The sequence below is a fragment of the Odocoileus virginianus genome, chromosome 31 (genome assembly GCF_023699985.2).
Source record: "Odocoileus virginianus isolate 20LAN1187 ecotype Illinois chromosome 31, Ovbor_1.2, whole genome shotgun sequence".
Taxonomy (NCBI): domain Eukaryota; kingdom Metazoa; phylum Chordata; class Mammalia; order Artiodactyla; family Cervidae; genus Odocoileus; species Odocoileus virginianus.
Window position 1 is genome coordinate 17,468,049 of NC_069704.1, and position 14,414 is coordinate 17,482,462.

At 35.4% G+C, this 14,414-nt stretch overlaps 1 protein-coding gene and 1 long non-coding RNA gene across 2 annotated transcripts in view; one reads left to right on the forward strand and one right to left on the reverse strand.

Moving 5' to 3' along the window:
* The window catches only part of LOC139032413 (uncharacterized), a 123,744-nt gene that overhangs the window by 47,667 nt on the left and 61,663 nt on the right, over window positions 1-14,414 (forward strand). The gene's annotated exons all lie outside the window — the stretch shown is intronic.
* On the reverse strand, window positions 931-1,920 carry LOC110124304 (olfactory receptor 13C8). The gene has a single exon (XM_020872808.2). It carries the CDS (start codon window positions 1,918-1,920, stop codon window positions 958-960), a length of 963 nt encoding a protein of 320 aa, XP_020728467.2. The 3' UTR covers window positions 931-957.

Genomic DNA, 14,414 nt, shown 5'->3' on the forward strand with positions numbered 1-14,414 from the left:
ACATGTATCTATTCATCTTCAAATTCTTTTCCCATTTATTTTTACATACTATTTAGCAGAGTTTCCTGTGATATGTTGGATGTATTTGTTGGTTAATGACTTTAAATACAGTAGTGTAATTCTCAAACTCCTTAAATATTCCTACACACCACCCTAAAATAACCATATGTTTGTTCTGTAAGTCTGTGACTCTCCATTTTATAAAGGAGTTCAGTTGTATTACTTTTATATTCCATATATAGGTGATATTATACAATATTTCACTTTTGCTGTCTGACTTACTTCACTCAGTATGACCATTTTAGGTCTGTTTATGTTACTGCAAATGACATTATTTCACTCTTTTTAATGGCTGGGTAATATTCCATTGAGAGCTGAAGAATTGATGCTTTTGAACTGTGGTGTTGGAGAAGACTTTGAAAGTCCCTTGTATTGCAAGCAGATCAAACCAGTCAATCCTAAAGGAAATCAGTCCTGAATATTCATTGGAAAGACTGATGAGGAAGCTGAAACTCCGATACTTTGGCTACCTGATGGGAAGAACTGACTCATTGGAAAAGACCCTGATGTTGGGAAAGATTGAAGGTAGGAGGAGAAGGGGATGACAGAGGATGAGATGGTTGGATGGCATCACTGATTCAATGGGCATCAGTTTGAGCAAGCTCTGGGAGTTGGTGATGGTCAGGGAAGCCGGGTGTGCTGCAGTCCATGGGGTTGCAAAGAGTCAGTGACTGAACTGAAACTGAATGATCTTGCCATCACATTCCTCATCATATATCTGGAGAAAAACATGGCCTGAAGCAACAGTTGCAGTTCAGTGATCTTGTAGCACTATTTACAAAATCTTACAGTTTTGAATGACACTTTGTGAAATTGTTTTCACATGGTAATCTTCTCTATTTGAATTTTGTGTCTTCAGCAGCTTTGAATTCTGAGTTACATAGTATAAATCATTACTCATATTCCATCAGAGAAGTTTTTCCTACGCAGCATGTTCCTCACAGCAATCTTTACATCCTTATTCCTCAGACTATAGATGAGAGGATTGAGCATGGGGGTCATCACTCCATAGAGGAGAGAGATGAGGGCCTCAATGATGTCTTGATTATCTGTACCACCGGAGCTTTTAGATTTGGGCTTAGCATACATGAAGAAGATTGTTACAAAGAATACAATCACCACTGTAAGATGGGCTGAGCAGGTGGAGAAGGCCTTACGTTTTCCTTCAGTGGAAGGAATTCTTAGAATAGTGGCAACAATGAAAATGTAAGAGATGGAAATTACTAGCAATGGAATAACTAGAACAATCAGATTTGACCCTGCCATGCTGATCACATTAATTGAAATATCAGCACAGGCCAATTTTAGGATAGCCAGAATTTCACAAACGAAATGGTTAATTACATTGTCAGCACAGAATGGTAATTGCATTGCAAGAGTTGTCTGCACCACTGAGTCAACAATACCTGCAGCCCAGGATCCAGCTGCCATGGGCACATAAGCACTTTTTCTCATGATGACAGGGTATCTCAGTGGGTAGCAGATGGCCATATAGCGGTCAAGTGCCATCATGCCTAGAAGTATACACTCTGTGGCTCCCATGGCAAAAGAGAGAAACATTTGTACCATGCATCCAGAGAAGGAAACCCTTTTCCTTACTGTAAGAAAACTGTCAAGAATTAATGGGACAGAGGAGCTTGTATAGCAAATGTCCAGGAAGGAAAGATTACAGAGGAAGAAATACATGGGGGTGTGCAAATGAGAATCACAGATGATTACAGAGATAAGGACTCCATTTCCCAGCAGGATCATCAAGTACATACACAGAACTAACACAAAGAAAACTGTCTGGAGCTCTGGGTGAGCAGAAAGCCCAGTCAGGACAAATTCTCTCAACACGGAATCATTGGTTCTTCCCATATTGTGTATATCCTTTCTCCAACAGTGCTCTAGGGATAATACAATGGATATTTGTTAATGCAGTGTCTCCAAGAATCTGTTTTAAGAATCATATTCTTTGTTATGAAAGTGTTAGTTGCTCAGTTGTGTGCAGCTCCTTGTGACTCCATTGACTGTAGCTCACCAGGCTCCTCTATCCATGGGATTCTCCAGGCAAGAATACTGTAATGGGTTACCATTCTCTTCTCCAGGGCATCTTCCTGTCCCAGGAAATGAACCTGGGTCTCCTGCATTGCAGGTGGTTTCTTTACCGACTGAGCCACCAGGAAAGCCCTTTGCTACTATAGTTCTGTATTTGAAAGCAATGAGATAACTATGGGATAATTTCTTACTCTAAACCCTGACCACTAGAGCAGGAATCCTAAGCTAATTTTCTCAGAGTTAATAGGGAACACTTTTTGATTGTAGGATGCTTGAATCTCAAGCTAGTTTATTGCCCTTTCTAGTGGTTCTACTTCTTAACACATTGATTTAGTATCAGTGATCTGGATGCAGCAGGCAGATAAAATTTATTTGCAAGTGGTTCTTGTGCTGTGTTTTTTGAATTTGTAAATTTGAATTACATTTTTAAAATGAATGTTTTAAGGGTAGGATATAAGCTGTAAAATTATTTTCAGCTTGTGTTAAAAAAATTGTAGTATTTGAAAACATTAAATTCATTTCCATTGTGGAGCTCAGGTATAACTGACTCATTAGGTTTGAAGCACGTTCTCCATTTTACCAGAGTGTACCAGAGTACCCTCTTCTCTCTCTTCTTTGCTCGTCAGTGGAGATGATTATTAGTTACCAATTGGTGGCTCAATGGAAATGAATTCACCTACCAAGGCAGGAGCCATGGCCTTGATCCCTAGGTTGGGTAGATTCCCTGGAGAAGGAAATGGAAACCTACTCCAGTACTTTTGCCTGGGAAATCCCATGGACAGAGAAGCCTGGTAGGCTACAGTCCATGGGATCATGAAGAGTCAGATACAACTGAGTGATTAAACAACATTTAGTATGTCTACATTAATAACAACATAGATGTAAGATGTAAGGTTTAATCTTACTTTATGGAAGAAAGGGCCCATGAAGGCAGAAATGTCTAGGGCTCATCAAATTCCTAATGCAGTCCTGTGTGACTCAGTCTCTTTTTAGAGCTCAGTATCATCTGGTGGTAGTTAGTCATTTCATATTGTCCCATGAGGACAGTGGCCTCACTGAAGAGACGTGTCTTTGTATCACTACAGTATCTAACTCCCTCAGTATAATGAGGAATTATGTGTTCAAGTAAATGTTTTTTCTTTTTTTAAATAGAAAATAAATGAATATATTTAGGAAGCCATTTTTATTCCAAATAGAGAATTGTAATATTGTGTATTGTAGGCCTCACATAATTTATTTTTACCTATGCAAGAACTGTCACTTAAGAAATCAACTCGAGTAACAATGCTTTTATTCAAAATACATTTAAATACTAGTGATATACAGCTATCATTTTTTTCACAAATAACATTTATAAGAAGTATAATATACAAAGCAAATAAAAGAAAGTTTCTCTGATATAAGTTACACTGGTTTGGAGGGAAGAGAAAAGCAATATCTCTTCAGGGTCTTATTCACTGTTCCTCCTTTAATTTGATTTTTATAGGATTCCAAAGGACATAGTTTGAAAACCACCAATGCAATAAATAATAGATAATTTTAATAACATGCATTTTAAGTAATTTTGTTAGCAACAATAATTATAAAATAATAATATATGTATTGATTACCTTATGCCAGATACATTTCTAAATGTTTGTATTCATAACAATCCAAAGAAGGACTGTTATTTTATGGCGTATGGATTGTTCTTCCTTAGACTTTTGTTAAACATCACCAGTAAATCATAATATCAGTAGATGAAAGAAAATAAAAAGCAAAGAAAACCATAGAAAAAATGAAAAGACAACAAGACCTTAATGAATATTTCTCCAAAGGACATAGATATGGTCAGTAGGCACAGGAAAGGATGCTCAACATCCTTAATTATTAGAGAGAAACACAAATCAAAACTACAATGAAGTACCCACCTCACACTGGTCAAATGGTCTTCGTTAAAAAGTATACAAATAACAAATGCTGGAGAGAATGTGGAGAAAAGGGAACCCTCTTAAAGTTGGTGGGAATGTAAGTTGGTGCAGCTACTATGGAAAACTGTGTGGATGTTCCTCAGAAAACTAAAAATAGAATTTCCATATGATCCAGCAATCCCACTCCCAGATGTATACCCGGGCAATACTATAATTAAAAAAGATACGTGCACCTGTATGTTCATAGCAGCACTATTCACAATAGCTAAAACATGGAAACAACTTAAATGTCCATCAATAGATGAGTAGATAAAGAGGATGTGATCCATGTATACAATATAATACCACTCAGCCATATAAAGTACAAAGGAATGTTATTTGCAGCAACATGGATGCAACTAGAGATTATTATACTAATCAAGGTAGGTCAGAAAGAGAAAGATGAAACACCATGTGATATCACTTATACATGAAATCTAAAATATAGCACAAATGAACCTATCTACAAAACAGAAAGAGATTCACCGACATAGAGAACAGAGTATGGTTGCCAAGGGGAAGGAGAGTGGGGGGAGGGAAGGTGTCAGAGTTTGGGACTAGCAGTTGTAAGCTATTGTATATAGGATGGAGAAAAAAGGTCCTACTGTATAGTATAAGGAACTATATCCAATATCCTATGATAAACTATAATGAATAAGAATATAAAGAAGAATGTGTATGTGTGTATAATTACTTTGCTGTGCAGCAGAGGTTGGCACATATTTTAAATCGACTATACTTCAATTAAAAAAAATTAAACAAAAAGAAATAAAAAGCAATTATCTCAAGAGAGGCACAAAATAAATTTGGTGAAGATTAATTGATAATTTTCATATAAACTAGTTGAAGTTCACAAACAGAAGGTTACTTCCTAATCTTGAAAGGAAACTATATTAAAAATCTATAGGAAATCACTATTCACTAATAATTAATGGAGACAGGTTATACATTCTAATTGAGATCTGGATTAAGATAAGGATGCCTAGTTTTACAGCTGCAAGGGCTTTACAGAAATCACTAAAAGTTAAATAGCATAGCAAAACAGGAGTAATTCAAAAGTATGTTATGTTAAGAAATGGGATAAAAATATAAGGCTTCCATTTTCCCTCAAATTAGTCTACACATTCAATTAAATGCATTCTAATTTTAGCTGGATTTTTTTTGGAGGTATATGAATACCTGTTCTAAAATGTATATGGAGGAATAAACTTGTACAACTTGCACACAATTTTATAAAAGAAAAGGATTTAGCCTCCAACTAATAAAAATAAATGGAAAAAAAAAGAATTAAAAATAAAATGAAGGATTGGAAAAAAAAAAAAAGAAAGAAAAGGAAGGGGGAAATCCATATTTAAAACACTCCAAGAAAGCCACAATGACAAAAATCTTATGATAATGGTTCAGAAACATTTAAATAGTCTGGTAGAAAAGAAAAGAGATCTCAAATATAGACACATTGTTTTACCGGAATGTGGAATATTGTGAAATTGTCATACTAAAACAGTGGGGAAGTGATAGTTCAGTTGGTCTTGTCAAGAAAATGTCTATATATGGAAAAAAAATAAAATTTGATCCTTGGATTATCATATGTACAGTTGGAAATCAAATATATTTACAACTTATATGTGAAGAATTATTAAATTAATAGAGAGTATAGAAAATCTTGGGAACTTTTGGTGGAGGAAAAACTTTTAAAATGTAGAAACTTTAATAGAAAATTGATCAAAGGATATCAATTAGTGATTCACAGAAGGGTTGACAAGTACATGGAAAGATTCTAAAACTTGGAAAACATGAAAAATGATTACTAAATGTTCCATATCAGAAAAATTCTCATTGAAATATCCATGAAATATTCATTTTCTTTAAAAAAGTAGATGTATCAAATGTTGGCAAGTGTGTGGGCAGGTAGAACTCTGATGGGAGTGTACATTGATATACTGGAAGATGCTATGGATGTATTAAAGTTGGACAGGACCCAGTCATTCCAGTCCTGGGAATATGTCTCAGGTAAGTTCTTGCCCATGACTGTAAGGGGATAATCATGAGGATGTTTATCCTTGTGTTTTTTCTGGCAAAATCAGTTTGGCAGCATTGATATTCATCATCTGAGGAATGAGTCTGTCATATGTGAGCATGCATTATGGAACAGTTTACATAAGTGAGGAGCAAATGAACTAGATGTCCATGTAGCAACATAAATAGATCCTTGTAAAGTGTTGAAAAAAATAAGCAAAGTTGTGATTAGTAGCATGGTAAAATTTATACATCAAATTTAAATATATATTTTACAAGGGTTCATTCATTTTTAGGGAAGAAAATGATGTGGAATCAGTGGTTATAGGAGAATGTAGGTGACTTTTTAAAGACTGAGGAAAGTATTGTACACGTAAAAGAAAAAATACAGAAGAGCATGATTAACTAAAACCTAAGTTTTAAAGCAGAACAAAAACACATGTAAAATCATAAAGAGCAACATAAGGCATACACATATGAAGGAGCTCTGATCAATAATATAGTTTAATAGAAGGAACTCTCATATATGTAAAGAAAAGGAAAGTTGAGTTAAATATCAAAGAAAAGGAAAATTGAGTTCTGACACCATAAAAACAACATGTAATGGATTTGAAGAAAACATAAGGCATTTAAAAAACAGCTTAAAGCTTAGTTAGAAAAGATATTGCAAATAATCTTTAATTTAGTTTAAAAAAAAATCAGTCATAGATTGGTTGGTCAGCATTGAAGAATGAAAGGATGTTTCCAGGGTCAATGAGAGGAGTGCTCATCCAGCAAATTTTAAATCAAGTATAACTTTGGAGGGACTTGGTGGTCCAGTGGTAAAGAATCTGCCTGCCAATGCAGGGGACTTCAAAGAAGGGGAGATCATGTGAGAGAGCTCTAGGGCAATATTTCATTGCATCAGTTGAGTTTGACCTTGATGAGCTGAGGAAGAATAGTTTTAGGTAATGGGTTGAGATAAAAATGCATCAGTGGGGCTTCTGGAAAAGAAAACAATGTATGGGGTGCAATAGTCAGAAAAATAAAGAAAAAGAGGAACAAAGATTTGCCAGTTTGTAAAGTACATTAAATATAGTGTTCATCAAATATAATTTATTCTCCAGACAATTGGGAAGCTTTGGAATTTTGACCAAAGGAATATTAGGATGAAAAGACAGAAAAAGGTTAACATAGAGACATTGTTCAGGGTCATGTACTTTTCTCACCAATATTGAACTGTGCTTGATGGGTCTGTAAACATTGTTTTTGAGGGCAGTCATTGGCTCCTCCTCTAGCTTTTAGAGAACCTGACTCATTTGGACTTACACACAGAATGAAAGTAATAACTTTATAGAGCTATTGCCAACTGGGTGAAGAAGAACATATTCATTTTGTCTTCAGTTATTCTCCATATTCCCTAGGATGTGTTGAACATTATAAGCAATAGTAGCCAAGTGTACATGAGCTTAAAAAAATCTGGTTGTATCTCTTATGAGCTCTGTGACATTATGCTCAAAATTTTAAGCTTCTCTCAGCAGCTGTGTGCTCACCTGTATAATGGAGCAACTTGGTCTAAATTTATCTATTATCACATGTGCTAAGATTATGGAATAGAGTAGGAACTTAAGAAACATTTGACCTTTTCTACAGTCATAACTGTTGTTGTTCTGTTGCTAAGTCCTGTCTGACTCTTTGTGACCCCATGAACTGCAGCATGCCAGGTCTCCCTCACCTTCACTATCTCCCTGAGTTTGCTCAAACTGATGTCCATTGAGTCAGTGATGCCAGCTAACCATCTTATCCTCTGTCGTCCCCTTCTCCGTCTGCGCTCAATCTTTCCCAGCATCAGGGTCTTTTCTAATGACTCTTCACATCAGGTGGCCAAAGTATTGGAGTTTTAGCTTTAGCATCAATCCTTCAAATGAATATTCAGGGTTGACTTCCTTTAGAATTGACTGGTTTGATCTCCTTGCAGTCCGAGGGACTCTGAAGAGTCTTCTCCAGCACCGAATTTCGAAAGCATGAATTCTTCTGCGCTCAGCCTTCTTTATGGTCCAATTCTCAAATCCATACATGACTACTGGAAAAATCATAGCTTTGATGAGATGGACCTTTGTTGACAAAATGATACACTGTCTAGGTTTAATACACTGTTTAGGTTTGTCATAACTTTCCTTCCAAGGAGCAAGTGTCTTTTAATTTTGTGGCTACAGTCACCATCTACAGTGATTTTGGAGCCCAAGAAAATGAAATCTACCACTGTTTCCACTTTCTCCCTATCTATTTGCCTTGAAGTGATGGGACCGGATGCCATGATCTTCGTTTTTTGAATGTTGAGTTTTAAGCCAGCTTCTTCACTCTCCTTTTCACCCTCATCAAGAAGCTCTTTAGTTACTCTTCACTTTCTGCCATTAGGGTGGTATCATTTGCATATCTGAGGTTGTTGATATTTTTCTCCCAGCATTCTTGATTGCAGCTTGAGCTTCATCCAGCCCTGCATTTTGCATAGTGTAGTCTACATATAAGTTAAATAAACAAGGTGACCATAAACAGCTTGACATACTCATTTCCCAATTTTGACCCAGTCCTTTGTTGCATGTCCAGTTCTAACTGCTGCATCTTGACCTGCATACAGATTTCTCAGGAGGCAGGTAAGGTGGTCTGGTATTCGCATCTCTTTCAGAATTTTCTTCAGTTTATTTTGATCCACACACTCAAAGGCTTTAGTATAGTCAATGAAGCTGAAGTGGATTTTTTTTTAAATTCCCCTGCTTTTTCTATGATCCAACAAGTATTGGCAATTTGATCTCTGGTTCCTCTGTCTTTTCTAAATACAACTTGTACATCTGGAAGTTCTCGGTTCATGTACTATTGAAGCCCAGTTTGAATGATTTTGAGCCTTATCTTGTTAGCATGTGAAATGAGTGCAATTGTACAGTAGTTTGAATATCCTTTGGCAGTGTCCTTCTTTGGGATTGGAGTGAAAACTGACCTTTTCCAGTCCTGTGGGCCCTGCTGAGTTTTCCAAATTTGCTGGCATAATGAGTGCAGCACTTTCACAGCATCATCTTTTAGGATTTAAAATAGCTCAGCTATAATTCCATCACCTACAGTAGCTTTGTTCATTGTGATGCTTCCTAAGGCCCACTGACTTCACATTCCAGGATGTCTGGCTCCAGGTGTGTGACCACCCTATTGTGGTTACTCAGTTCATTAAGATGTTTTTGTACAGATTTTCTGTGTATTCTTGCCACCTCTTCTTAATCTCTTCTGCTTCTGTTAGGTCCTTGCCATTTCTGTCCTTTATTGTGCCCATCTTTCCATGAAATGTTCCCTTGGTATCTCTAATTTTCTTGAAGAGATATGTAGTCTTTCCCATTCTTATGTTTTCCTGTATTTCTTTGCATTGCTCACTAAGAAGACTTAAGGTGTCATAATTAGTTGTAATTCAAAGAAAATGTGACCTTAAATTATATTCTTAGGAAACTGAATTCCAAATTCTATATCTTTCACATGCTCTGGAGGATAGGGCTGCACTACTTTTCAGAATCTAGGTTTACTCATCTGTTATCACAAGCTTATTGATAGATTCTGTGAGTGAATCCAGAGATATAATATAATGAAAGCACTTCGGAAGCTAAATGTAATATCCAACATTAATTCATTCAACATATGTGTAGCAATGGCTTTTTGTGCCACAGAATATAATAAGGATTGGTGAGGAGCAAATGAAGTCATTACAACCATCTATTTCTCTTAAGACTGAAGGAGAATTCTTCATACAAATATTTTAGTATATGTTGAACAACTTACTGTTTTCTTTTATATGACTTTACAGTTTTGTACCTTACAAGGCATTTTCCTAAGCTCTTGACTTTTCATTTTAGAAACAAAGAAAGCAATTCTGAGTGAAGGTAAATTACTTATTCAGAGTGAAGGTAAATTACTTACTCTGTTCTGTGCCTAATTAATTGTGTGTAGGAAGCAAGTGTTGACTGGTTTTAAAGGTCACTCTCTTTCCAAACAGTGTGTTATCTCAGACAGGGGAAGTACACTGTGTTAATTTTATTAGTTTTAATGGCAATTGGAGAGAGGCTAAATCAAGTAAAACTTGGAATCCAAACAGAATAGTTGGCATATGAATAATACAACAACCACAGATTTACTTGCTTCAATGAGCCAAATTTCTCCTATAAATTACATAGCACTTAGCACAATGTAGGAATAGATGGAATAAATCCTTTTTTCCCTGTCACATTTGTGTTATACAAAGTTAGTAGAGTAATCCAGGCCAGTAGTAATCAAAACAAGAGATAAAGGGCCTATGGTGGACTTTTGCTTCTACATAATTTACTCTCTGGAGTCAAAGTTAACTCTGGAGCTCGGGGGCATTTGATTAAGAGGTACTGATTTTGTTATTCTGTCCCAAGGAGCTTCCAGAAAGTGTTCATGGAAGAGGTGGTTTGTGTTTATTTATACATACAGGTTTAGATATAGGAATCATATTGTTTGTTGTAATTTGAATCAGTACTTATTTTGAATATAATCATTTAGGTGATATGGTATCTCAGGTATTTTTTAAAGCTTTTAAAAGCTATTTTAAAATATGGTGGTCATAGCAACATCTAAAGATGGTAAAATGATTGCATTGCAGTTCCATACATTTAGGACAGATTGCTATTTTTGGCAGATTATAGGTCTAATACTAGCATTCAAATTGCTTAGATGCTAAAGAAAATATCAGATAACACCTGTTTCTCAATAATGTCTCTAAGATCACTAATTAGAGGAATCTAATGTTCTCATTCTATTTGCTGTGGGGAGGGCAGGAGAGGAAGAAGAAGTGTTTTTGAAGAGGCAGATGTAGCAAAGAACACTGTATTTTATTTTAGAATACCTAGATTTAGAAATGATTTGGAATATTTTTTGTCTTCTTTAAAGGTAGCCAAATCATACCTCAGATCTTTGATGTGAAAATTACCCATCAATGGTCTAAAATATAGCATGGAACATTATGACACTAAATGATGAAAACTTGAAAGATGAGAAATTAGATGTAAGTTAAGCATATAAAATTGATATCTTACCGAAATCTGAGAAACAGTATTTACAGCAGATGAATATGTAACATTTTATCATTTATGTATCTCTGAGCCCGAGGAATGGTTTCCTTTCCTTTTGAGATCAGTCTTCTCCCTTAATTGCAGATTTGCTTTACAGACTCAAAAAATGCTTTCAATTTTATGTATAATATTCAGGATAAAGAGAGAAGATATTGGTAAGCATTAGATAATAATCAGAGTGCTATAATTACTTTCTTCAAGTTTTGACTTACCAATAGATTATTCCTCAGGTAAAACTGATAGATGAATCTATTAAAAATATTTTTCCTCTAAAGTCCAGAGTTTCTAGTTTAAGCTTAGGAAAAAATATGTAAAATAATTCAGAGATTCTTGGGGACTTTGTGGTTGTCTAACTGCTTTTCTACATTTTGAACTCCAGAAACATCCTCCAAAAGACCAACCATTAGCCTTCCAAGGCAATTTATAAGCTTTTGTGGTAAGTCAGGGAGGGGTTTAATATTTGAAAGAAAATGAAATTAAGACTGTAAACATGGAGGATTAAAAACTTTCCCAAACTCCAGGGGGAATGGAGTTAGATCCAATTATATCATGTAATTAGCATATTCTTGTTGTAATGCAACTCAAATACGAAACACGTATCACTGTCTACATTACCGCAACATCTGAGGATTTTAAGACCCAAACAGAAAAAAAGTCTTTAAATAAGTATTAGCGATTTGGTGGGGGAGGGGTGGTATTATTTGAAAACTTACATTGTTTTCATTTGCATAGTACTTTCAAATATCAAATGTGTTTCTTAGAATACTACAATGAGTTAGTCCAATTATTCCTATTACACAAATGTAGAGGTGGTATTTATAACATTAGCTAACACTTTTATCACATCCTATAATTATTTTTTGATGGTAAGAACTTTTAAGACCTAGTCTTTTAGAAACCTTTTTGTGTATAAGACAGTTTTGTTAACTATAATAACAATGCTGTGCATTAGATTCCCAGAATGTATTCATCTTGTAAGTTTATACACTTAGACCAGCATCTCCCCAGTTTCTTTAGCCTCTGTTAACCACCATTCTACTTTCTGTTTCTGTAAATTCAGCACTTTTAGATTCCACATGTAAATGATATCAGATACTTTGTCATTCTTTGTCTGACATCTCATTTACCATAATGCTCTCAAGAGTCCTTCATCCATGTTGTTTCAAAAGGCAGGATTTCCTTCTTTCTCACATCTGATTATTGTTTAATTGTTTGTATATACCATATTTTCTTTATCATTCACCACTTTGACAGACACATAGATTTCTACCATACCTTGGCTATTGTGAATAATGCTATAATAAACAAGCAAGTACAGGTATCTTTTTTATATCCTGGTTTCATTTTCTTTGGATGTATACCCAGGAGAGGGCTTTATAGATCATATAGTAGTTTTATTTTTAATTTTTTGAGAGATTTTCATACTATTTTCCTGGTGGCTGAAGCAATTAATAGAAACATCACCAGTGTACAGGCCTTTCTTCTTCTCCAAATCCTTACCAGCACTTGCTTGCTCTTGTCTTTCTGATGACAGCCATTTTGACTAATGCGAAGTGCTCTGTTCATGGTTTTGATTTGCATTTCCTTGAAAATTAACAGTGTTGAGCGTCTTTTCATGTACTTGTTGGTCAGTTGTATATCTTCTTTGGGCAATGTCTGTTCGGTTCTTCTGCCCACTTTTTGAGTGGACTGTTTCTGTTATTGAGGTCTGGGATTTCTTTATCTGTTTTGGGTGTTGACCGCTTTTCTGGTGCGTCGCTGTGCCTGTCATACGCAGGCTGTGTTGTGTCCTGTTGCCCTTTGTCTGTGCAGAAGCTGTGCAGGTTGGCATGGTCCCGCGGGCTCACTGTTGCTCTTGCTCCTTGTGCTCTTGGTGGCATGTGCAAACCTGATTGCCACGACCAATGTCAAGAAAATGTTTCCTTATGTTTTCTTCCAGGATTTTATAATTTCAGGTATTATATTTAAGTCTTTGATTTATTTTGAGTTAATTTTGGGAGTGGTGGAAGATGAGGGTACAATTTCCTTTTACTGCATATAGCTTTCTAGTTTCCCAACAGAGTTTATTGAAGAGACTATACTTTTCTTATGGAGTATTTTTGGCTCCCTTGTCAAATATGTTTTGACTGTATAAGTGGGGTTCATTTCCGGGCTCTTTCTTTTGTTCCATTGGTCTATTGTCTATTTTTATGCCAGTACCATGCTCTTTTGATTACTAGAGTTTTGTAATATAGTTTGCCCCCAGGAATGCCTTCAGTTTTGTTCTTTTGTCTCAGGATTCCTCTATTTGGGATTTCTTATGATCCCATACAAATTTCAAGATTTTTTCTAATTCTGTGAAAAATGTCACTAGAATTTTGATAGACATTGCATCAAATGTATAGATGACTTGGGTAGTATGGATATTTTAACAATATTAATTCTTCTCATATAAAAATTGAACTATCTTTGGATTCGTGTCTTCTTCAGATCTTTGATTTCCTCAAAGTCTTATAGTTTCACTTCCATGGCTAAATTAATTCCTAAGTATTTTATTATCTGTGATGACATTGTAAATGGGATTGTTTCATTTATGCTTTCTCAAATATTTTATTGCTAGTGTATAGAAATGCACTGAATTGTGTTTCTTCAAAAAGCTTATGTTGAAAGTCTAACCCCCATTTCCCTCCTCCCCGCAATGCCTAGTACCTTAGAATGTGTCTTCATTTAGAGAAATGGCCTTTTAAAAGGTGGTTAAATTAAAATGAGGCCATTAGTGTAGGTCCTTATACAATCTGAGTTGTGTCATTATAAGAAAAGAACATTTAGATGCACATAGATACACAAGTGATGCTCACCCATAGAGGAAAAGACATAGTGAGAAGGTGACTATCTATAAGTTAAGGAAAGGCATTAGAAGAAATCAAACCCACCAACATGTTAGACTTCAAGCTTCCAGAACTGTAAGCAAATAAATTTGTTTTTTTAAGACATTCAATCTGTAATGTTTTGTTGTGGCACCCTTCCCAAACTAGTTTAATCTCTTTTTCAGCATTGTTAATAGAGGAAAACAATAGAATGAGAAAGGCTAGAGATATTTTCCAAAAAATTGAAGATACCGTGGGAACATTTCATGGAAAGGTGGGCACAATAAAGGAGGGAAGTGGCAAGGACCTAACAGAAGCAGAAGACATAAAGGAGATGTGTCAAGAATACACAGAATTGTACAAAAAATATCTTAATGACCTGGATAACCACAATGGTG

Excerpts from the sequence above, each read along its gene's own strand:
- LOC110124304 (XM_020872808.2), bottom strand. The coding sequence starts at position 1,920 with ATGGGAAGAACCAATGATTCCGTGTTGAGAGAATTTGTCCTGACTGGG.